Source organism: Pygocentrus nattereri, chromosome 3 (assembly GCF_015220715.1).
Source record: "Pygocentrus nattereri isolate fPygNat1 chromosome 3, fPygNat1.pri, whole genome shotgun sequence".
Classification (NCBI taxonomy): domain Eukaryota; kingdom Metazoa; phylum Chordata; class Actinopteri; order Characiformes; family Serrasalmidae; genus Pygocentrus; species Pygocentrus nattereri.
In genome coordinates, this window is record NC_051213.1 from 47,091,528 (window position 1) to 47,114,668 (window position 23,141).

General features: G+C 39.6%; 1 protein-coding gene across 1 annotated transcript; it reads left to right on the plus strand.

Moving 5' to 3' along the window:
• The first annotated feature begins 4,567 nt into the window (after nucleotides 1-4,567).
• cxcr3.2 (chemokine (C-X-C motif) receptor 3, tandem duplicate 2) lies at nucleotides 4,568-16,323 on the plus strand. The gene is made up of 3 exons (XM_017706088.2): nucleotides 4,568-4,619; nucleotides 9,335-9,413; nucleotides 11,557-16,323. Exons 2-3 carry the CDS (start codon nucleotides 9,393-9,395, stop codon nucleotides 12,667-12,669), a joined length of 1,134 nt encoding a protein of 377 aa, XP_017561577.1. The 5' UTR covers nucleotides 4,568-4,619; nucleotides 9,335-9,392; the 3' UTR covers nucleotides 12,670-16,323.
• The last annotated feature ends 6,818 nt before the right edge of the window (nucleotides 16,324-23,141 follow it).

Below are 23,141 nucleotides of genomic sequence, written 5' to 3' on the forward strand. Positions count from 1 at the left end.
ATAGAGCTCATTTACATATGTCAGACTTAAAGGCACAGTAACAAAAACAGCCTGTTTAATTCTATAGGATAGACACATAAACACAACATATGGCTGTTGTTGGTGGTTAAAGAAGTTTTTCAGTCACTTTCTTCCAGGCGAATGTACAGACATGCTGTTGACAGAGCAGAGGGAATACACGATGACCGAAAGCATGTCCTGTTTGACTTCCACAGAATGTCTTATATTGTGCATTAATACTAGTTTCTTTGCAGAAGTAATGCAGAGGAATCTGTTCCTCTCTCATATCCCATATGCACACACTCTGACTCACAGATTGCAAAAACGCTCTCTGTTATGAAATGACTGCAGCTCAGCTCAGAAGAAATTTCAAGATTACTGCAGAAGCTATGTTCATATACATTCTCATTTAAATGCATCGTGCTGTGCAAACATCAAAGAGACAAAACAGTCATAAACCCCTCAAAAGGCCAGCGTTTGCCAGCAGGTCCGAAGCTTCATATAACCTAAGAACAGCTCAACCAGAGATGATCCATTTGGGGGGGGCAGCCACATCTCCTGAAGTGGTGCAGCCAAACTTACTTACAATAAAAAATAGTCTTGGCTGGCTGAGTGACAAAATACAACTAGGCCTCTAACTGAGTAACTAAAACTACCTTTCACGAGAGCTTCTGTGGTGTTGGATCTTTTTCATTTGGTTCAGTTGTTTTCACGACCCAATGACTAAAGTAGACCCAATAACACATGGGTGTTTTAGTTATTGGTCAGAAATTTTGCAGGGGGTACAGTCACTCTGCTACTCTCACATTTACCACCATGAGAAGCTTAGCATCTGTGTGTAGGACAAACTAAAGCAGTAATAATAACTTGCTTGATTTCTTCCTCTTCATGATTGGTTTACCAATTCGCATTTTAACCTATCCGGTTGCTGGTGCTCGACCAAAAATATGCTCTAAATTTGATCTATATGACACAATTAAAAGAATATATTTGCTGTTATTCAGTTGGTCATCTTGTGCAGTTTGTGCTGCAGAAACTACACCAGTCAGGTGTGACATTCGGACCGCCTCCTCGTTTCTACGCTCACTGTCCAGTTTATCAGCTCCACTTACTGTATAGCTGCACTCTGTAGTTCTACAGTTACAGACTGTAGTCCATCTGTTTCTCTGATACTCTGTTACCCTGTTCTTCAGTGGTCAGGACCCCCATGGACCCTCACAGAGCAGGTACTATTTGGGTGGTGGATCATTTTTAGCACTGCTGTAACACTGACATGGTAGTGGTGTATTAGTGTGTGTTGTGCTGGTACGAGTGCATCAGACGCAGCAGTGCTGCTGGAGTGTTTAAACACTTCAGTGTTGCTGCTGGACTGAGAACAGTCCACCAATCAAAAATATCCAGCCAACCGTGTCCTGTGGGCAGCGTCCTGTGACCACTGATGAAGGACTAGAGGATGACCTTCACAAACTGTGGAGCAGCAGATGAGCTGTCGTCTCTGACTTTACATCTACAAGGTGGACCGACAAGGTAGGATCGTCTAATAGAGTGGACAGTGAGTGGACACACTGTTTAAAAACTCCAGCAGCACTGCTGTGGCTGATCCACTCAGACCGGCGCAACACACACTAACACACCACCACCATGTCAGTGTTACTGCAGCGCTGAGAATGACCCACCACCCAAATAGTACCTGCTCTGTGAGGGTCCATGGGGGTCCTGACCACTGAAGAACAGGGTAACATGTTTGGTTGCTTTTGTCAAATGAGTAACATGACAATAAATTAAGGGTGTACTTTCTTTTATTTTATAGATTTGCCATAATAATCCAACTGGAAACGAACAAGTAAAAGAGTCTGAGGCTCTGAAGTTCACCTCTTTAGATTCTCACTGGAGCTACGAGGCTGACGTAGCTAACAAGTTATACAGGTCACCAATTAGCGTCAAGCTAACCGCACACTTGCCTCAGTCTGTGCCGAGATGTTAAGTAAACTCAAGCTGACTTATGTGGTTTCTGAGCTAAGAACATAGCACGCTAATGGCTCTGTATCTGTAGACCAGAGTGCTGTGCAGGTCCACCTTAAAAAAATGTATTTATATTGCGTTCACTGTAGATGAGGAAGGTAACAGTGCCACTCTGTGCTAAATAACGTTACTACAGCATAGAAGTCCAGATTACTGTATAAGTGCATTTCTGAATACTTACATTTTTCACTACAACTCATTCTGGGGGGCTTGGTGTGAAATGGTTGATTGTAGAGACTCAGATGTCTTAACAGTGGTGGTGATGGGAACCAGGGGTCACCATGACTACAACACTAATATAGCCATTTTATTTACTGTCCAACACTTACCAGTAAACCCACACATGTCTTCTCAGTGTTTATATAGAATGAGTAGGATGGTAAAATCGTCATAACATTGCCTTTCAAACAGGCCCATAAATAGACTGGAAATGGATGACCAATCAATGTCTCCAACATCCAACAGTGTATACATAATAATTTTATGTAATAACTTTCCGTGTGGATGTACATACTGGCCAAAGCTAAACAAATTAGCATTATATATCATTTAAAATATATAATGAAGTTGAATTAAACTCTGAGCTACTTTCATTGTTTTTGAGTATAACTGGTAAACAGCATGTACTGCTATACTGGCTTTAATGGACTAAAATATCCTTTGTAAGCTACCATAGTTGTTTACGTGTAGCAAGAACTTTGCATGTGAAAATGTTTTAGAAGGATAACGAAATATTCTCTATGCTTTATGCTAATATTTGTAAGCCTCTATTGTCATTCAGACTGTTTTCAATAAGCTTTAAAACCATTTCCAATGATAAACAGATAAATGAGTCCATTATAACTGAAGAAGCTGTATAGCGTCAAAAATCTATTTATAATAATACAACGCAAAAAGGTTGGGATGCTGTGCAAAACATAAATAAAGACTGAATGCGATGACGTGAAAATCGTATAAATAGTACAGAGACAAAATATAGGCCTATTTGGAATTTGATGTCAGCGACATATTTTAAAAAGGGTGGGATAGGGGCATGTATACCACTTTAAGCGTTTGGGAACTGAGGAGACCAACTGTTGTAGTTTTGAAAGTGAAATATTTTTCCATTCTTGCGTCATCGGATATCAGCTGCTCAACAGTTCAGGGTCTCCTTTTTTGTTTCATAGTGCACCAAATGTTTCAGTGGCGACAGACAGATTACTACAGAGTCATGCTGTTGTAACATGTGCAGACTGTGGTTTGATATTGTCTTGCAGAAATAAGCAAGGTCTTCCTTGAAAAAGACGTCATCTGGATGGCAGCATATGTTGCTCCAAAATCTGTATTTATTGTGTCATTTGGCATTAATGGTGCCTTCCCACATGTGCATCTCACCCATGCCATATGCATCAATGCACCCCTGTATTGTGCTCTGATAACAAGCAGGATGGTCCCTCTTCTCTTTAACCCAGAAGACGTGGAATCCATGGTTTCCATAAAGATTCATCCAACCACAGGACACTTTTCCACATCACTTCAGTCCATCTTAAATGAGCTTGGGCCCAGAGAAGGTGGCAGTGTTTCTGGATCCTGTTTATTTGGTTTCTTCTTTCCATGGTAGAGTTTTAACTTGCATTTGTGGATGCAACAATGAACTGTGTTTACAGACTGTGGTTTGCAGAAGTGTTTCTGAGCCCATGTAATGATTTCCACTATAGACACTGGTTTTAATGCAGTGCCACTTGAGGGCCCAAAGATCACAGCCAGCCAGTATTGGTTTTTGGCTTAGTCCCACGAGAACAGGGTTATGATATTATTTGCTGTAGATGATGGAATCCCCAAGTTCTTTGTTATTCTACACTGAGAAACGTTCTTCTTGAATTGTAGCACTATTTGAACGTACAGTCTTTCACAGAGTGGTGAACCCCTCCTCATCTTTACTGCTAAAAGACTCTCTGAGAAGCTCATTTTATAGTCACTTTTTAGCGTTCTATAACTTTTATCAGTTTTTTGTTGCTGCTGTCCCAATTTTTTAAAAACGTTTTGCCTGCATCAAATTCAAAATGGGCATATATGTTTCATAAAACAGTCAAATTTTCCATTTTCAACATTTGAGATATTGTCTTTATACTATTTTCAGTCAAATACAGGGTTAAAATGATTGCACATCAATTCTGATGAAACATTCTGTTTTTGCGCAGTGTCCCAACTTCTTTAGAAGCAGGGTTATAGTAACATCCAGTGTGCCTCATATTTAAAAAAAAAAATTCCACTGACCAAATGACTATTCATAATTATAGGTCAAAAATGATTATGAATAGCTAATTTGCAGTTTATTCTTTAATATCATTTGCAGTTTGTTTACCACAACAAACCTTTGCACCTGAAATAGCAATAAACAATACGTTTACATTTTGATTTGTAGACTATAACATTTTAACGTGCATCCTATATATATATATATACTTTAAAATTCTATTCATAATCTTTTTTGACAAAGCTCAGCGTCTTCGGTTTCTTACATTTCAGGAAGAGGTAAAATAGACTCATTTCCTGAAGCCTTTCAGACCTTATCAGCTCCCCATCACAGCGAGACCCTCTCTGGAGACAATACAAAGGTAATGGACTATTTTGGCTTTTTCTCCTTTCACATCATTTACATGGTGCAAACAAGGAATTGTTTTTTGGAAATCTGAAGTTACCAAGCACCTCAAAATCGAAAAACAAGATCTTTTTGCAGATTGAAGGAAAGATAAGAGTGAGTAATTAGTGTCTTTAACTATGAGTGCTTCATATTTTGGAGAGCTGAATTTAAGTGTGATTGCATTTAGCATTTCCAGTATTTAGCTGCCCTTGTATGGAGCCCATCTTTTTGGGATATGTGCAACAAATTAGAACTGCAAAAAATATGTACATATGCAAAAGTTTGTACGCCCCCAGGCAAATGACGTTTTGTTAAATTTCTAAGCGAGACTTCTATATAAAATAGCAAATTTTAGTGCAAATTTTCTTTGTAAACTTTTCAGAAAAATCTAAAAGGTGTCATAACTTTTGCAGTGGCCATGTTTTCTTGGCCAAGCAATTTCCAATGCATTAAAATCAGCAAATAAAGCGTGATTGTGCATTAAAATGTGCTCTATTTTCACTTAGAAATAAAAAAAATTTAAAAAAGTCATGTGAATGGGGTGCACAACCTTTTGCACACTGTATGTCATCATTTCCAATGGAAAAAAAAATATATCACGATTATATATCACAGATAAAATAACACAATCATTGAACTGAAAGACAAAATGCAGATGATGTGGAAATTCCTTTCATGTGAATCAATTAAATTCAATATGTTACTGTCAGTATGTATGAAACATGAACAAAATCTATTTTACGGGTGAGTGGGACAAACCCTAAAGTAGGATAAAATGTAGCATTTTTTTTTATTTGTTAAAAGTAGAACGTGCTTTTAGTTATTTTTTCATATGCCCACAGCAAGCTTATCAGCAATCAGATAATTCTCAAGATTCACCCTGAAGAAGCTGCATGTCACAGTGATAAAAATCACATCTATGTTACTATCATTCACAGGCTAGATTACAGCCTCTACATGGGGTGGTTAGTTTTAACATGCTGATACAACTAAAACCCTTGATGTAAATAGTGATAGAAATTCAAAACAGCTATGCAAAATAGGCTATCATAACATTAAAAATATATTTGATTTTATGGTGCTCATATTTGCTGCTCTACTTTGTAGTCAAACACAAATTTCCTATTTATTTTCACTCATTTTCACTAAAACAACATTTTGTGTGATTGAAAATAAAGAATTGTGAAATCTCTCTTTTGTGGACATTTTCAAAAGCTGAAAAACGCTGACGTCACGCTGCTAACTTGCGTATGCCTACTTCTGTTTTCACTTCCCGAATATGCAGAACTGTGAAATATGAGCGACAGCTAGGTGCATTTCTGTCTACTCTGCAGTTCGGAGGTTGATAAGTTTGCAGTTGAATTTTACTTTTGTGCGCAGAATCTGTTGCTCTCAGTTCTTATAAACGGACTGTCGACTTGCAAATATTTAAAATATCGCAATGATCTAAAAGATACGTTACAAAAGATGAAAAAAGCCCTGCTCATTCATTCAAATTCAGAGTTTTAGAGGTGGTGGTGTAGCCATGGCAATGCAAACAACCACACTGCAGCAAGTACTCCAATTTCAGCTTTTATTTTTTGGCAGGAATTGGACTTTGAATCTGTGTGAGATTTCCAATTGTGGAGGCCTCGCTGGTCTGTGAAAGTCTATTAAGCCTATTTTGAGTGTAAATCGGGGCTGACTTTCTCACCCCCTGCTGGACTGCCATGCTCAAGTGAGCAATTTTGTGATTTGTGGGATTTCTGAAAATGCCATCGGTATGGACGAAGCATTGTTTTCTTAAAATACTCCAAAAAAACAGTTTTCTTGAAATAAAATCTACATAAATGTGGACGAGGCCTTAATTCGATGCACACATTTTTACGTGTTCTTGTTGTCTGATTCTGATGAATAGTGTTTTGTGTTGATTTACCAGTATTGATTTACTTTTATAACTAGCCCCCAGTCATTAACCCCTTAAAATCCCAGGCTTATTACATACTAAGGCTTATTATTCGGTAACTGCAGGAACTTCAATGCAAACCGGCTGAGCTGTTCTTTTGAAGTGCGTAATAAAGCTTTGGGCCCTTTGGCACGCCCTGGCCATTTAAGGCCATTTAAAAAGACATGAATGTTGCACAAATACCTTTACAGTTATTTACCGAAAAACAGAAGGTGTGATGCTGTGGCTTGCTTTCCTGTATTGACTGAAAATTTGAATCTCCAATTATAAACAGCTTGTGGTCAAACAGTCACGACAGAAGTACGACTTCAGTTGTGAAAGTCATCAAACCAAGCTCTTTCTGTCCTTCAGCTCTTTCATTTCCTTTATCTAGGCCCGGTTCCCAATATGCTGTCTGCCATTCGGCATAGACTGGTAAGGTGTCCTTATAGCCGACATACAGAAGCGTGTTTTTAAAACGGCAGCTATATATTGTCCAAAAGTATCCAGACGGAATGAGGAATGGTGCTTGCATAGTTGAATATGTAATAACCGTTAACTGACTGTTGGGTCACCTACGCTATGTGTCCATTAGTGTCCAGACAGCTCTTCTAATTAGTGAGTTCACTGCTTTAAGGTGCCCCCACTGCTGACAGTGGCGTACGAGTGCCCACAGTGTTGTATACGGTTCTATATACACTTAAAAATTATGGTTCTTCAGGGGCTCTTTAGTAAAGAAAATAGTTCTATATAGAGCCAAGAACACTCAAAGAACCTTTTGCTTGATTAAAGATTTCTTAGCATCATTTTCTTTAGATTGGTGGCGAATGTGCTGTAGATGGTTCTATACAGCACCAAAAATGGTTCTTCTACTGTGACGATGTCAAGCTTGTAACCACAGAAAAAACATTTGTGGTGCTATATAGAACCAGTTTTAAAAGGTTCTATATAGGACCATCTATGGCACATTCTCCATCCGTCTGAAGAACCCTTTCACAATGCAAAGAACCTTAATCATGCAAAGGGTTGTTTGAGTGCTCGTGGCTTTCTTCACTAACGAACTCTTGAGGACCATCATTTTTAAGAGTGTAGGTAGCACCAAAAAAGGGTTCTGCTAATGTAAGCTCGCACCAATAGAAGAACACTTTTTGGTGCTGTACAGAACCATGTTCGAAAAGGTTCTATTTAGAACCAGATACAACACGTTCTCCACCAATCTGAAGAACTATTTCACCATGCCAAGAACCATTTAATCTTGCACATTGTTCTTTGAGTAATCATGGCTCTATAGAGAACCATTTTGTTTACTAAAGAACCCTTGAAGAATCAGCATTTTTAAGTGTGTAGAGCCATTTTAAAAAAGAACCAGATAGAACACGTTCTTCCATTGTAACTTATGGTTCTAAATAGAATCATTTCTAAAGAACCATGTTTTTTAACAGTATATCTATCCAAAAGTATCTAGACAGCTCTTCTAATTAGTGAATTCACTGCTTTAAGGTGTACGAGTGCCCACAGCTTGCATTATCTGACCAGTAGAATGGGGCGCTCTGGAGGAGCCACACATGAGCCATATCCCATGCCAAGCGTGGGCCAGAGAGGTATAAAGCCCCCCAGGCCTGGGCTGTGGAACAGTGAAGCTGAGTTCTCTGGAGTGATGGAGCTCCATGCAGTAACTTTGGGATGAGTTGGAGATCCCACATCAGTATCTGACCTCACTAATGCTCAATCAAATCCTTACGGCAATGTTCCAACTTCTAGTGTAAAGCCTTCCGAGAAATGAGAGGCTGTTACTGCAGCAAAGGCGGAACAAACTCCCTATTAATACCCCTCATTTCATAAGAAACGCTGGATGAACTTTTCAAATTATTATTGTTGTTACAAGAAAACTCCTGACAGTTAAAACCCGGCTTCCCTTTACTCTGTATGAACACCTCCTGATGAACGGACCAATAGAAATGGTCCGGAATGACTTTAATTTATAGCACCCATATTCTGTAATCTTATATTCACAAATTTTTCCTTGAGACGCACTTTTGTGTTGTTTTATGTAGCTTAAATTCATGTTTCATAATTCATGTTTACATGACTGTTTCCAGACCTATCCTTCAATTTATCCCTTAATTAAATTAATCTGCACCTTCAGGACCGCAGGATGCAAAAAGCTCTCCTCTGATTGGCTGTGCCTCGTTCAAAAAGCAGCCCACTCGTTAGAACTCCAGTGAACCGTAAACTGCTGTAGGCTGTATAGTTGTGTACATGTAGATGTGCTGGTTTGTGATGTCACAGCAAAACAAAGGCAGCTTTGTTTTTGCATGGACTGTATGGCAGGTTTTGAAGCCTCAACACACTCAACATCAATGTTTACATACTTCAAAGACCCCCTTTATTTTATAAACTAAAATAAAAAACGGAATGAAAATGTCTTTTTTTATGATATGGGCCCTTTAAATCAAGTTCAGTTAATGTACATTAATGTAAAGAATGTTTTCTCCAGCTTCTATAAAGTGAGTTACTGCTATTAAAATGGATTTATTAAGGATGGTGCGTTTATTTATTTGTTTGCTGTTGTTTTGCTTTGATTCCTTGGCTTTTGGTTTCTGTCTCTTTTTTCCCCCAAAAGATGTGTGCAATCAAATTTCCCTTTAAACAAGTTGAACCACTTCCCTTCACTTTGTTTGTGGATTCGATTGCTGTGGTCCTCACTTCTCCTTTTTCTCTCCATCTCTCTCTCTCTCTCTCTGTGTCCACTTCTTACCGGACAGCCAAAGGAGAGGCAAGACGAGTGAAATCCAGCGAGCGCTTGGATGACCCATCTTCACAATGACGACTACTAAAGCCTATGTAAGTGTCGATCCATTCACTCGAGCAGTCGTGACTTTTATCAAACTTTCAGGCTTTTATTTTGTAGACGTTTGTGGATTAGCATTAACGGAATAGTTCAGCAAAAAATAAATAAATAAATAAAAAAGTTTCACTCCAAAATACAGTTGAGCCACCGAGACTTTTTTTTCCCCTGATTTTATTTATTTATTTATTTATTGGGGGGTAAAATTAGCAAAAATTATGAAGTTGTGTGCAAAAGTTTGCACCCCCTTCAAATGATGTGGTGTTGTTGATTTTCAAAGTGAAATTAAGCCACACATCCTCTCCAGAGAACACACCTCTGCACATTTTAGTGCACTATTACTGTTTATTTGCTGAATGTAACATACTGGGGGAAAAGGTAAACATAAATTGAGGCCTGTGCGAAAGTTATGGCACTTTGAAAATCATCAGAGCACATGTTTGGACGGGGAGGTGTCCATAATGTTGCATACGACTGTGTGAGTGACCCACTGCACTGTGCCAAACATCAGCCAAGAAAGCAATTTAATATATTAGTAACATCTATTAGAGTCCATTTTGTGTGCTACTGTGTTAAGTGTCTGCTAAAAGTGACAGGAAATTGCTGTAATTCCACAGATTTTGAAAAAAAAAATGTCACAACTCAATCATTGACATGTACTCATGTACATGTGGCCTAATGGGATGCAAATTACCCCAGCACTGCCATTTGGCAGTCTCTGGTAGAAGAAGGAGTTGTATGAAAATGCTGGTAATGCTAGTGTTAATCATCTTACTGACTTAATTGTACGGATGTTTTGAAACACTGGTGGAATTCCCCTTTTATGGACAAAATGTGCTGTTGACACATCTGTTTTAAGAGCTCAGGTTCAGTTCCTCTTCTCCTCAAGGCAGCTCCAGCGACTGCATGGATTTGGTCAATTCCACCAGCAGCATGTTTGATTTAGAGAAGAATTACACTGAATTTTCCAAATTCCTGTGCAGTGATGAAATCCTTCAGACGTTCCAGAAAGTCTAAACACTCTAAAGGCGATGTATAATGTGTAGAGCATCGCCGTCAGAGCACAATAAAAAGGTCACTTCACAGAAGAAGGAAACAACCTTAATTTATAATGTAACAAATGTGTAGAGAAATTGATTATTTCAAGTTATTTTGAAGCATTTGGAGCATTTCTATCCATTTCTGTCCATTCTTTCTGGAATTTTGGTACAACGTTGATTCATTCATCATGCAATTTTGGCACAAAAAAATGAAATAGAAGGATACAAGGTTTCTGCTGTAGGAAGAAACCATGCATCTCCATTTTTGACGATTTTCATTTTTGACATATTTTGAAAATGCCTGTTGTTCTTTACATTGTGTGTAAATTTCATGAAGAATGGACCAAAAGAAAGGGCCCACAATGACTTGGAAAACAGTCTGAATCCACTGACTTACATTAAAAGTATGTTTTTGGGTTCCTAAGTGGGGCAACTCTCTAAGTGTTGGTCCTATCACTAGGACATTGTGAGTTCCATCCCTGGTGATGCTACAGCCATCTGTGGCTGGAAGTCCAATACAGCACAATTGTCCTCACTCTCTGGGTGGGTAGGATGGTCCCCACCTTCCTCATCATTCAGCACTATGCTAGTCAGTGCAAGCATCTTGGAGGAAGCCTGTGCTAGCCTTCACCCTCTTAGTACTGGTGGTATCTTGTTATTGGGGGAGTCCTAACTAGTGGGTAGAACTGGATATCACTAAATTTGGGAGAAAATTGGGGAAAAGTCCATTAAAAAGTAACACATGTCTTTACCTCCCCCTTTTGTTACCATTTTGGAGACACAAGGTTTTGTTCTGACTGCAGCTAATTTGATAAAATATTTGTAGCTAATAACGAGAGTAAATTTAAAAATTCTCTGATAAAGACTCAGGACAAGACCCTGACTTGTGGGATAACCCAGATTAGGGAACAATTTGGTTTGCAAACACCTAACAGGGTATAGTCCAATGCCATGAGTCTGACATGTTTTGGCTGCTAATTGAGGATCATAATTAATGCACTAAACTAGTTTTAACTACTATCTAATTGATGATATTTACAGCAAAGTTCCTAAGGAAACCTCTGTAGTTTAACCAGACACTGTTCTTTTTCTGTCCTAGGGATTCTCTACAGGTATGACTGCCAACACTGACGATTACGACTACTTAAATATCACGGAATATGAAGATTCAGCTGCCCCCTGCAGCCTGAGTGAGGTTTGGCAATTTACTCAACTCTATGCTCCAGTGGCCTACATCCTGGTCTTCATATTGGCTTTGGTGGGGAACACACTAGTGCTGTGCGTGGTCCGCCGCTACCGACGATCCCGCCACTCCCCCTGCTCCTTTTCGCTCACCGACACTTTCCTGCTGCACCTGTCCATCTCCGACCTCCTCCTGGCCTTGATCCTGCCCTTCTTTGCTGTCCAATGGACCCACGAGTGGGTGTTTGGTGTTGGAGTATGCAAGGTGGCAGGGGCGCTATTTTCCCTGAACATTTACTGCGGCGTGCTCTTCTTAGCCTGCATCAGCTTCGACCGCTACTTAGCCATTGTCCATGCTGTTCAAACTGGTTGGAGGCGCAACACCTGCCTGGCCCAGGTGGCTTGTGCAGTGATCTGGGTCTGCTGCTTGGGCTTGTCCGCGGTGGACATCCAGTTCCGGACTGTGGTGCAGCTGCAAGGGCATGGTCGATTAGTGTGCCTCATACAGTATTCCACGGAAAGTTCAGACAAGTGGCAGCTAGCCATGCAACTGCTAAACCTGATCTTGGGTTTTGGGCTCCCCCTGTTGGTCATGCTGTACTGCTACATCCGCATCTTTCGGTCACTTTGCAGCACCAGCTCTCGGCGGCAGAAGAGACGGTCCCTCAGGCTCATCATAACTCTGGTGATGGTCTTTCTGGTCTGCTGGGCACCCTACAATGCCCTGAAGATGACAGACAGTCTGCTAAAGCTGGGGTTGATTAGTCAAACCTGCAGCTTGAACCATGCGTTGGACATTGGCATTGTGGTGACGGAGAGTTTAGGACTGTCCCACTGCGCCTTCAACCCTCTGCTCTACGGCTTTGTGGGCGTCAAGTTCCGCCGTGAGCTCGCTCAGATGTGCAAGGCGCTGCTGGGGTGCGTTGGCCTGCCCAGGTGGACTCGGAGTCAAGGGTCAAGCCGCAGGACAACAGGCTCCTTCAGCTCCGTGGAAAGCGAGAACACCTCCTACTTCTCTGTGATGGCCTAAGATTGATGAGTGTTGGACATAAGTGGTCATCTGTGGAGGTAGAGGGCAAAAATAGAGACACAAAAAAGGCCAGCAACAGACAATTGTGGTGCCTGGGAGGCGCTGCAGCTGTCCCTAAAATATGCTTAGCCATTTCCAGGAATTCAGGTAAAATTAGCATACTGCTCTCAGTCACACCACTGTTTTAAAAAAACAGTTTGCTTTTTATATTTTTACAGTGGCAGCTGCCTTTTACATTGTACAAACATTTAATGAAGTAATGGTGCAAAATTACTTAAATTAGCAGTATTATTTAAGTAGCTTGCTTTGCCTGTATAGTAGCTTGCATAGGGTATAAAGCGTATAAAGTGGAACTGTGTTCTCAGGTGTCATGGAGCTCCATCCAATACCTTTGGGATGAGTTGGAATTCCAGAGCTGACCATCCAACATCATTGTGGCTGAATGCAATCAGATCCTCACAGCAATATTCCAACGTCTAGTGTAAAGTCATCGAAGAGTTGAAGAGTAGAGTCTGTTGCTGCAGCAAAGGGGGGAAACTCCCTATGAACATAGGGATATATATATATACATATTGAATATCCTTGATTTCAGAAGGTATGGTGGGGTCTAAAAGCTATTGGATGTGCATTATTCAATGGGCCAACTGATAATAATAATAATAAAAAAAAAGAAAGCTTCAGTGGATTACAGTCCATAGAAGTGAAAAGAAAATGGATGCAAGTAGTAAGACACACTCTTAAAGTGGGTCTTCAAGTGTTCTCTGTAGGTAATGGTTGGATATAGTACTCTTAACACTTAGCCATTTTTCCACTGCACACTCAAAAGCAAGCAATGACCAACAAGAGAACCAACAGAACTTACTTATCTGGTTCTGCTTTATTTCCCACCTAAAACCGGCTAAAACCATCATAATAACCACAACGAATGATTTAAAACTGTCTTTTGGTCATTTAATGCCAGTCTAAAGCATCGGATTTGGCTAATTAGCTTCCTTGTTTGTTAGCTTAACTTACTGGCTGACAAGAAATGACAAGTGCACTGTTCTTTGTGCAGACGCTCACTAAAATGTCTACATTTACACAGAATCGTCTATAGAGTCAAGCAAAACTTAAGCTGTTCTCTTGACAGTGAAAATATTAACAAAAACAATCATGGAGGCTAGCACCAATGCTAATAACATTAGTCCTAGCTCCCTGACTAGCTGTATCAACTTTGGGACCGCTTCATGAAGTAATTATTTCAGAAAAACAGACGAATTGAGACATCAACATGTTCTAGCCTACATTTAGGTCCGTTTGGCGATGAAATAGTGGTGACTTTGTCCTCGCTTGGAGGGGTAAAGTATATGCTAAGTTCTTATTGTCTTCAGCTGCAAGTGTCACGCAGGAGCGCTCCCTTGAGTACTATTGTGTCCTGTTGGTGCTAATCAAGAGCAGGTACCAAAAACCATACAGCTAGAACCTTCAGAACTGGACCAATGGGCAATGGAAAAAAAGAACATTTGTAGTTCTTTGGTGCTAAAGGCTTCGTTATTGTGTATTGAAAACCTGTTGTATAGATTTTTTAAATGGTTCTATATGCCAACCATTGTTACAATATGGTTTGTGGGTACTATGTAGAACCCTTTTTTGCCAGTCGGGTAGCTGATATGTTGACTGTTTGGCTCGTACATTGATTAACTAAACTGCTAATTCATAGGTGATATACAAACTACTGTGTTTTTCTTTGCCTGGTTATGTAATGTCGTAATATGGCTGTGGGCTTTCACTGCCTGGCAGTGAACTACATACAGACAAAGAAGTGGTTTCTTTGACTGTGGCATGGTGGTGATGTCATTTGGCTTGTGGGAGAGGATTTTGTCAGAGATGGTTAGTATGAAGTTTGGATGTAATGGCTTAGTCTATTATGCATAGACTATTAAGTCTATTATGAATCACTGTTTTTTGTTTTTTTTTTGCAGTGCAAACACAAGCTACAGTTAAACACTTGGATGCTAGTTAATCACTTGTAATATCTCCAAGATTGTGTTTTATTATTTGAAAAACATATATGATATGGCCAAAAGTATGTGGACACCCAAGCATCACAACTATATGAGCATTTTTGGACATGAATATGGAGTTGTGCCCCCTTTGCAGTTATAACAGCTTCCACTCTTCTGGGATGTTTTTTTCAAGATTTTGGAGCGTGTCTGTGGGAATTTGTGCCCATTTGTGAGAGCATTTGTGAGGTCAGGCACTGGAAGAGAGGGCCTGGCTCACGATTGACTTTCCAGTTCATCCCAAAGGTGTTCAGTGGGGTTGACGGTCAGGGCTCTGGAGCTCAGGGACACAGTCATGTTCTAACGTGACTTCCCCAAACTACTGCACAAAGTTAGAAGCATGTAACAATCTATAATGTGTTTATAGGCTGGATCATTAACATCACCCTTCACTGGAAATGAAAAGCCTGAAAACCAGCCCCAGCCCTTTATCCCTCCTCCACCAAACTTTACTGTTGGCACTATACATTTTAGTAGGTAGCGTTCTCCTGGCATCTGCTAAACCCAGATTCGTCTATCAGACTGCCAGGTAGTGAAGTGTGATTCATCACTCCACAGAGCATGTTAGCACTGCCCTGGAGTCCAGTGGGCTTTATGCCACTCCAGCCGACGTTTGGCATTGTACATAGTGGTCTTAGACTTGTGTGCAGCTGCTCAGCCATGGAAATTCATTTCATGAAGCTCCCAGGTTCTCAGGTTTTGCATTTAATTTGCATGCTGAGGTAGTTTGGAGCTCCATAGCAAGTGATGCAACTGAGAATAAGCAAATTTATTGTGCTTATTTACCACAGTTTGACTACTGTAATGTGTTGCCCTGCACTGTAAAAAACTAAATTTACTGTTATTTACTGGCAGCAGTTGAGAGGTAGTTTCTGAGAGAGGCAGATTAAGCTTGAGCTGTACTGTTTTAAACTCAACGTAGTTTGAATGTGAATGTACACCACCGTTAGCTTACTGCTATCATGACTGCAAATCACTAGCTGAAATTAGCGTTATCATCACAGTGCTAATCACATACTTAGAAAGAAGAAAGATACCTATAAAGTGAAAGCTCCTGATCCATTAAAATAAAAACAAATGTAAATAAATAAAAACAAAAAACAACATTAAACTGCTGTGAAGATAATAATAATTTGTTGCTTCAGAAAAGTAGGTTTGGCAGCCAGTTTCACATTAAACATTTAAGTGTAAACACATTACTTACTGGATTGAAGTCCATTAGTGTTGAAATTCATGTAGAAATTATGTAGAAATACTATCAGTTAAGGCCTTGCTTATGATATTTCAAGCTCCTAATGACTTACATCACACATTTATTACTGATCTGATTATGCATTGTAGCTCATTTAGACAAATGTTACTGCAAACTCCTAAGAGCTCTCACAGCTCAGTTGGTGGAACATCTTTTACATACACAGCTTCAACAGAATTAAGAACGCAAGCTCTTAGATGTTTTAAATCCAGATTAAAAACATATTAGTTAAGGCCAACTTAGGCCTAGAAGTATTGTGGCTGATTTTCTATTGTTTGTAATTGTGATGTTGTACTTGCATTCAGTTTTGTAAATGAAAAGTGTTACATAAATAAAGATTTATTTTTATTATTAGTTCAACCTGCCAGATAGTATGTATGTATGATGTCTATATTAAAAGAAGTGCTATGTTTGTGGTGGGCCGGGGGACAAAAAGTCAATCTACAAATAAAGAAGGTAGGTTTATTTATTTATTTATTTTTATTTTTATTTCATTAAAGCATTAAACAATATTTTGGGACTAAAATATGTTTAAGAATATAATGTTTTATATATAAAATAAAAATACAGGAAATGCCCATTTAATGAAAGTGGTTTGGCAGATGGTGATCCAGTTTTAGATACATGTGAGGGAAGGGGGAAACCAGTTAAGCCAAGTCATCAACAATGGAACATTTCTTGATTTCTAAAACTGGATCACCCGTCTTCATTATGAGGGTGCTTACTTTTAAGATTTGTGAGTTCTCATTGTGTGACGGGGTGGAGTTAGGGCAGGAGCTGCATGTGGCTCTTTTGAATTCGATTTTTAATTAAAAATAAAAATAAAAATAATTCTTTTAAGATGGTAAAATGGGCATAAAATGTTGCGGCTCCCAAAAAATTTTGTTGAAAGGAAAAAAATTGGCTCTTCTTAACATTTGGGTTGCTGACCGCTGGGTTTGGGTAACTATCTGGTCCTCACTGGCCAGCTTTAATCAGCCCTGCAGTAGCCCATCTGTTAAAGCACTATTTATCTGCCCACCTCTGCCCAGTCAGTGGAGTTCCCCTTTAACTGAACACCTACAAGGTGGAACAAAAGGGTAGCGTACACAATCTATTAGGCACACCTACCTACCTCTTCCACCTTGTAGCTGCACAGGTAAAGGGCAACTCCACCGAATTTCCAAAGCTTTGGCATAATTCAGTGGCTGAGATAGAAGCATGTTATGCAAGTCCCTCTCTGCAATGAATGGACTTAAAAATACATTTTATACACATTTCTGACCATAAAACAGTGTCTCAGACATCAGGCAGTGAATTCATAACCATTTCATTTTATTTCATAATTTTCTGAGAGGGAGCTTTTAGAGGTGGACGTCTGGTTCCTATCACCACCACTGTGGACAGTTCTGACTCGGTAAGTTTCTTTAGAACAGAGAAATTCACGCCAAACCGCTCTGAACGACACTCTGAAAAGCAAATATCCATGATCTGCAACCTCCAGTCTCCTTCATTCACTGTTTCATTATAGACACCTTTTTAAATACACAATACATGGCAACCAATCAGATCAGAGCTCATTTACATATATCAGTTTTAAAGGCACAGTAACAAAAACAGCCTGTTTAGCTGTAAGGGATACAGAGAGGTTGTGTAAAAATGAATTATGACTGTTTTTATTTCACAAAATCACACAAATTCTAAGTAGACCGCAGGAGGGGAAAGGAAAACACCAAAACATAGTATATTGACCCCTTAGCTCCTCAGTTTCTGACCACAGAGCTGCTCTCAGCTGGCACATTCTGTAACTATGAAGCTACAAAGTGCACATATAAGCATGCGCTTCTGACAAAATGGCCAATGAGTTGAAGTATTTCATACAGTTTAAAAGACAACATTTCAACTGTAACTCATCGTCTTTCCTGTCAGTCACATGATACGTTTATCACGCCAATGTGGCTTTTAGTTCTTTCTTATTTTACAGATAAGCTTATATTTCTCCTCCACTTTCATACCAATAGCTGTGCTGTGGTAAAAGTTCTGGTAAAGACCAAATTCTACTACGATGGTGCATCATCCAAAGATCTGCTGAGGGTTTTGTGGCATTGAACAGGAACTGAAACCATTCTCAGGCTGAGCAGGCCTTGCTGTTCTCTCTTCTTCTTTTAACGTCTCCCGGCACGACATGAAGCTTAGTCATCAGTTTTTCCCCAAGCGTTCTTCTTCTTTTCTTTATCTGAAGTTTTTTATCAGCCAAAACCACAACGAAGAAACAAGAACCTGCTAGATGTGCACAGGGGTCAGTCTGAGGAGGGATGTGAGGGGAAATCAAAAACCAACCCCCCCACCATTTACCGTTTCCTTTCAGTGAATGCTCATGTGTGAGGGTGTATCAATGCATATACTGTATATACAGGTTCAATATAGTTTTTGATTCAATTCAGTTCAATTTTTAGAGCCAGGTGTTAAAATGCAAAGGAAAAATGTCAAAATCTAACAGTAGTAGCAAGTGCAGTAGCATGCATTAGGGCGGGGGTCGGCAACATGCGGCCCTAAAGCCACATGCAGCTTTTTTACTCCCCTGTTTTGGCTCCACAGCAGAATCAGATCAGTAGGTAATAATAAAATAATCCTCCCTTACAGTAAAATAAAGCTCTGCTGATCCTTCAACACAGTTTAACAGTAAACGCTGGAGTTAATGTAGAACTTCTAATTCACCCTTTAACCCTGAAGATCAGCGCAGACTGCTGGTCACCATAGCAACACAGACAACAAAATCTCGCCTAACTAGTAGTTAACAAAGCAATAGTGTCAAATGTTTTAGACAAACATCAATAATTTTGATGCAAATGGACTTATTTGTGTTCATAATCACTCCAGCTGGTTTTCTGATACGTTTCATCTGCGAGAAACTGTCAAACACTAAAAAGTCACTGGGCTGAAATCGGTTTCTCGCTTGTCAGCTTCTTGTTCAAATTGTCCAGTTCCACCTTAAATGGTGCTGCTGTTACATCCTGGCATATCAGGCACCATTTAAGGTAGAACAGGAAAATACGAACAAGAAGCTGGCGAATGAGAAGTGACTTCAACCTCGTTAAAAGATTAACGTCGAGAGACATTTGACAAGAAGTTGTTCTACTTTCAAGGAAAAGTTTCCTGCTGGAGATGCGAGAAAAACGGCTGTAGCTGAGCTAAAGCTTAAAACAGAGCAAAGTCTGCGTTTTCGTTTGTTATATTTTTTAGCCTATACTAGGACATCAGCACATACTGAGACACATTTATGGCCAAGATGGTAAAATGGCCATAAAATGTTGTGACTTTGACAGGTGGTTTGATTTTTGTGGAAAGGACAAAATGGCTCTTCTTAATATGTTGGTTGCGACCCCTGCACTAGAGCAACTGACCTATAAACAGTACAAAAATCAAATAGTTTCAATCATTGACCGTGGTTTTCAGTTAAGATGACTCCTGTCACTATTTTCATTCGATTTATACATTACATGAACAAAAGTATTGGGACACCTCCACATTATCCAACATGGAGTTGGTCCCCTTTTGCAGCTGTAACAGCTTCCACTCTTCTAGGAAGCTTTCTTCAAGATTTCGAAGTGTGAATTACTACCAGAACTGTCACTACAGACACATTTTGAAATGGATTGTTTAACACTTTATTTGATATAATGAAAATGATTAAACATAATTTAGTAGAATGATTCTTGGGTCGTCCCACTGGTTCTGAGGTTGTTCAACCTTTATTTTCATGTTTAGGCCTTCAAACTTTGCTTAACATAAACTTGTCATGCATGTACGTAGTCTTATCACTGATCGCTACATGAGTGATTTGAGGCCAGATGACTAATCAAAGATCAGGCATGTTGATAACGTGGTAGTAGTGCAGAAACAAACTGCACAGCTTTTGTTCATTTTGTAATAATCCATTTTATTAAAGTCATTATATGTAATATAATGTATGTATGTATACACTGTGTCCAGATTTTCCTGATTAGCTGTAACCTGTACACAGTCTGTGCAAAAGTTTGAACACTCCGTGGTCAAACTACATGTTTTGTTGAATATTTTTTTGTCAATTTTAGTGCATGAACATTTCTGTTTATTTGAGTTCTGGAAAGCCGGTCATCCAGCTCTGGGGAGCTGAACAAAGCTGGTCTACCGGCTCTAACCAGCTGGCCAAGCAGGTCATCCAGCTCTGACGAGCTGGACAAAGCTGGTCTACCGGCTCTAACCAGCTGGCCAAGCAGGTCATCCAGCTCTGACGAGCTGAACAAAGCTGGTCTACCAGCTCTAACCAGCTGACCAAGCAAGTCATCAAGCTCAAAGGAACTTAACAAAGCTGGTCTACTGGCTCTAACAAGCTGGCCAAGCAGGTCATCCAGCTCTGAGGAACTGAACAAAGCTGGTCTACCAGCTCTAACCAGCTGTCCAAGCAGGCCATCTAGCTCTGTAAGCCAAACAAAGTTGATCTACCAACTCTAACCAGCTGTCCAAGCTGGTCATCCAGCTCTGAGATGCTGAACAAAGCTGGTCTACCAGCTCTAACCAGCTGTCCAAGCAGGCCATTTAGCTCTGTAAGCCAAACAAAGTTGATCTACCAACTCTAACCCTCTGTCCAAGCTGGTCATCCAGCTCTGAGATGCTGAACAAAGCTGGTCTACTACCTCTAGCCAGATGGTAAAGTTGGTCATCCTTTAACCTAGCCAAACAGGCCTGCCAGCTTTGACCAAAAGGCCAAGCTGGCCGACCAGCTCTGATTAGCTGGTCAAACAGGTCATCCAGCACTGAGGAGCTGAACAAAGCTCGTCTACCAGCTCTAACCAGCTGGCCAAGCAGATCATTCAGCTCTGATGAGCTGAACAAAGCTGGTCTACCAGCTCTAACCAGCTGACCAAGCAAGTCATTAAGCTCAAAGGAACTTAACAAAGCTGGTCTACTACCTCTAGCCAGCTGTCCAAGCAGACTATCTAGCTCTGTAAGCCAAACAAAGCTGATCTACCAGCTCTAAACAGCTGTCCAAGCTGGTCATCTAGCTCTGAGATGCTGAACCATGCTGGTCTATCAGTTCTAACCAGCTTTCCAAGCTGGTCATCCAGCTCTGAGATGCTTAACAAAGCTGGTCTACTACCTCTAGATGGTAAAGTTGGTCATCCTTTAACCTAGCCAAAAGGCCAAGCTGGCCTACCAGCTCTGATTAGCTGGTCAAACAGGTCATCCAGCACTGAGGAGCTGAACAAAGCTGGTCTACCAGCTTGAAATCTTATACACCAGCTAAACCAACTTGGCCAAGGTGGTCGACCAGCTAAATCAGCCTTAGACCAACTTGACCAGCTTGAATATTAGCCGTTTTTCAGCAGGTGTTTAGTGGTGTTGCTATAGTTTTGATGCTGGGTGGTTGACAAAGGGAGACCTAGGAGTTTAACATGATTAAATAGGGAAGATAAAGTATAGGTTAACATAAAATATGCATAATGCTAGTTTTTGTTGTTTGACAATGATTGCACTATGACTGACAGTGTATTCTTGTGGGGAGGAATCCCCTACTGCTAAAATGAGTTACTGGTGTTTTTGCACATTTTATTCTGGAAGTGCGGTTGTGGTGGACTGTGTGCTCATTCAGAGATGTTTGAAAAAGAAGCTCAGAAATATAAAGTGTGTGTTAGCCATTGTGGAAAAACCCTGTGAAAAGCCCTATTAAAAATAAAGTTCTCCTTTTCACATTTGCATGATGTCAGTATAAAAAAGATACAACGATATATGACATGACACTTTAAATCATCACTTATATATATATATTTGTTAGGAACCTTCCTGTCAGGCCTTCCCATTACACTTACACTTATTTCTCTCACCTCAGTTCTCTGCATCACCACATGTTTCTCAGGAAACCACACCATGATGACATGGCGCTGTGTGGTGGTGGGGTTTAGGTTTTGCATGCCTCTTCATGTCTTACTGTGCTTTTACGTGTCTTATCAAAGAGCAAGAATTTGCATCATGATAACGTATTAACAACCTAGAAAGAGTTCGGTTATTATAGATTTTGCATAATAAAAGTCCAGCGTGTTACTTTTTATGGTGTAAAGTGATTCGTTTCTGGTTTTGATATGCAATAGTGTGAGAATTCTCATGTCCTTTACAGAAATATTTGCAATTTTCAGCCTAAACTAGCTGTTGAAGCAAAGGCCCATTGGCTTCTATTATAAATGTGTTTCAAGTAAGCACGTTTTCTGCTCTTTTCTAAGTTTGTTGAAACGTTTTGAACTTATTCAAAGTTACAGCTCAGTTACAGCTAAACACGCCGATATTACGTGGGGAGATGAGTGTGACTAATATTCTCAACTGAAAACTGTGAGGTTGTGCAGACCACAGCGGCTCAGACACACAGTTCACATTTATTTTAAGGGCCGTGCTGCTGTAATGTGGAATATCTGCCAGGAGAGGGAGCTATAGATATGCAAATATGTCAGTAGGTGGAAGAATCACATGCTAAAAGAAGCAGCTCAGCCAAATATGTTAATGTGGATATAAGTGAACGGAAGCCAGTCACTAACTAGCATGATTACGCTTGTATAACGCCAACTGGAAGTATTTAATTTAATTTACTTACTCATCTATTCATATAACTTAAACATGAAGGCTATATCATAGTAGATACTGAACAATTATAGTAATTACTGAATGATTCATAGTGGTTAGTTATTAATTAATACAAGTTACTAAATAATGTATAGTGTTCACTGAAAAATTCATAGAGGTTGGTTAATAATTCATAGTAATTACTGAAACCATATAGTAGTTGCTGAATAGTAGTTATTGGAGTTTATAGCATGTTGTAGTTTATGGTAGTTATTGGCTGATTCATTCTTTACTGGAAAATTAATAGAGGTTAGTTAATAATTCATAGTAATTACTGGAAAATTAATAGAGGTTATTTAATCATTATTAGTAGTTACTGAAAAAATTATAGAGGTTAGTTAATAATTCATAGTAATTACTGGAAAATTAATAGAGGTTAGTTAATATTCATAGTAATTAAGGGAAATTAATAGAGGTTATTTAATCATTCTTATTAGTTACTGAAAAAATTATAGAGGTTAGTTAATAATTCATAGTAATTACTGGAAAATTAATATAGGTTAGTTAATAATTCATAGTAGCTACTGGAATATTTTATAGAAGCTAGT

Excerpts from the sequence above, each read along its gene's own strand:
- cxcr3.2 (XM_017706088.2), top strand. The coding sequence starts at position 9,393 with ATGACGACTACTAAAGCCTAT. Across the intron at positions 9,414-11,556 it reads TGACGACTACTAAAGCCTAT|GGATTCTCTACAGGTATGAC; the intron begins GTAAGTGTCGAT and ends TTTCTGTCCTAG.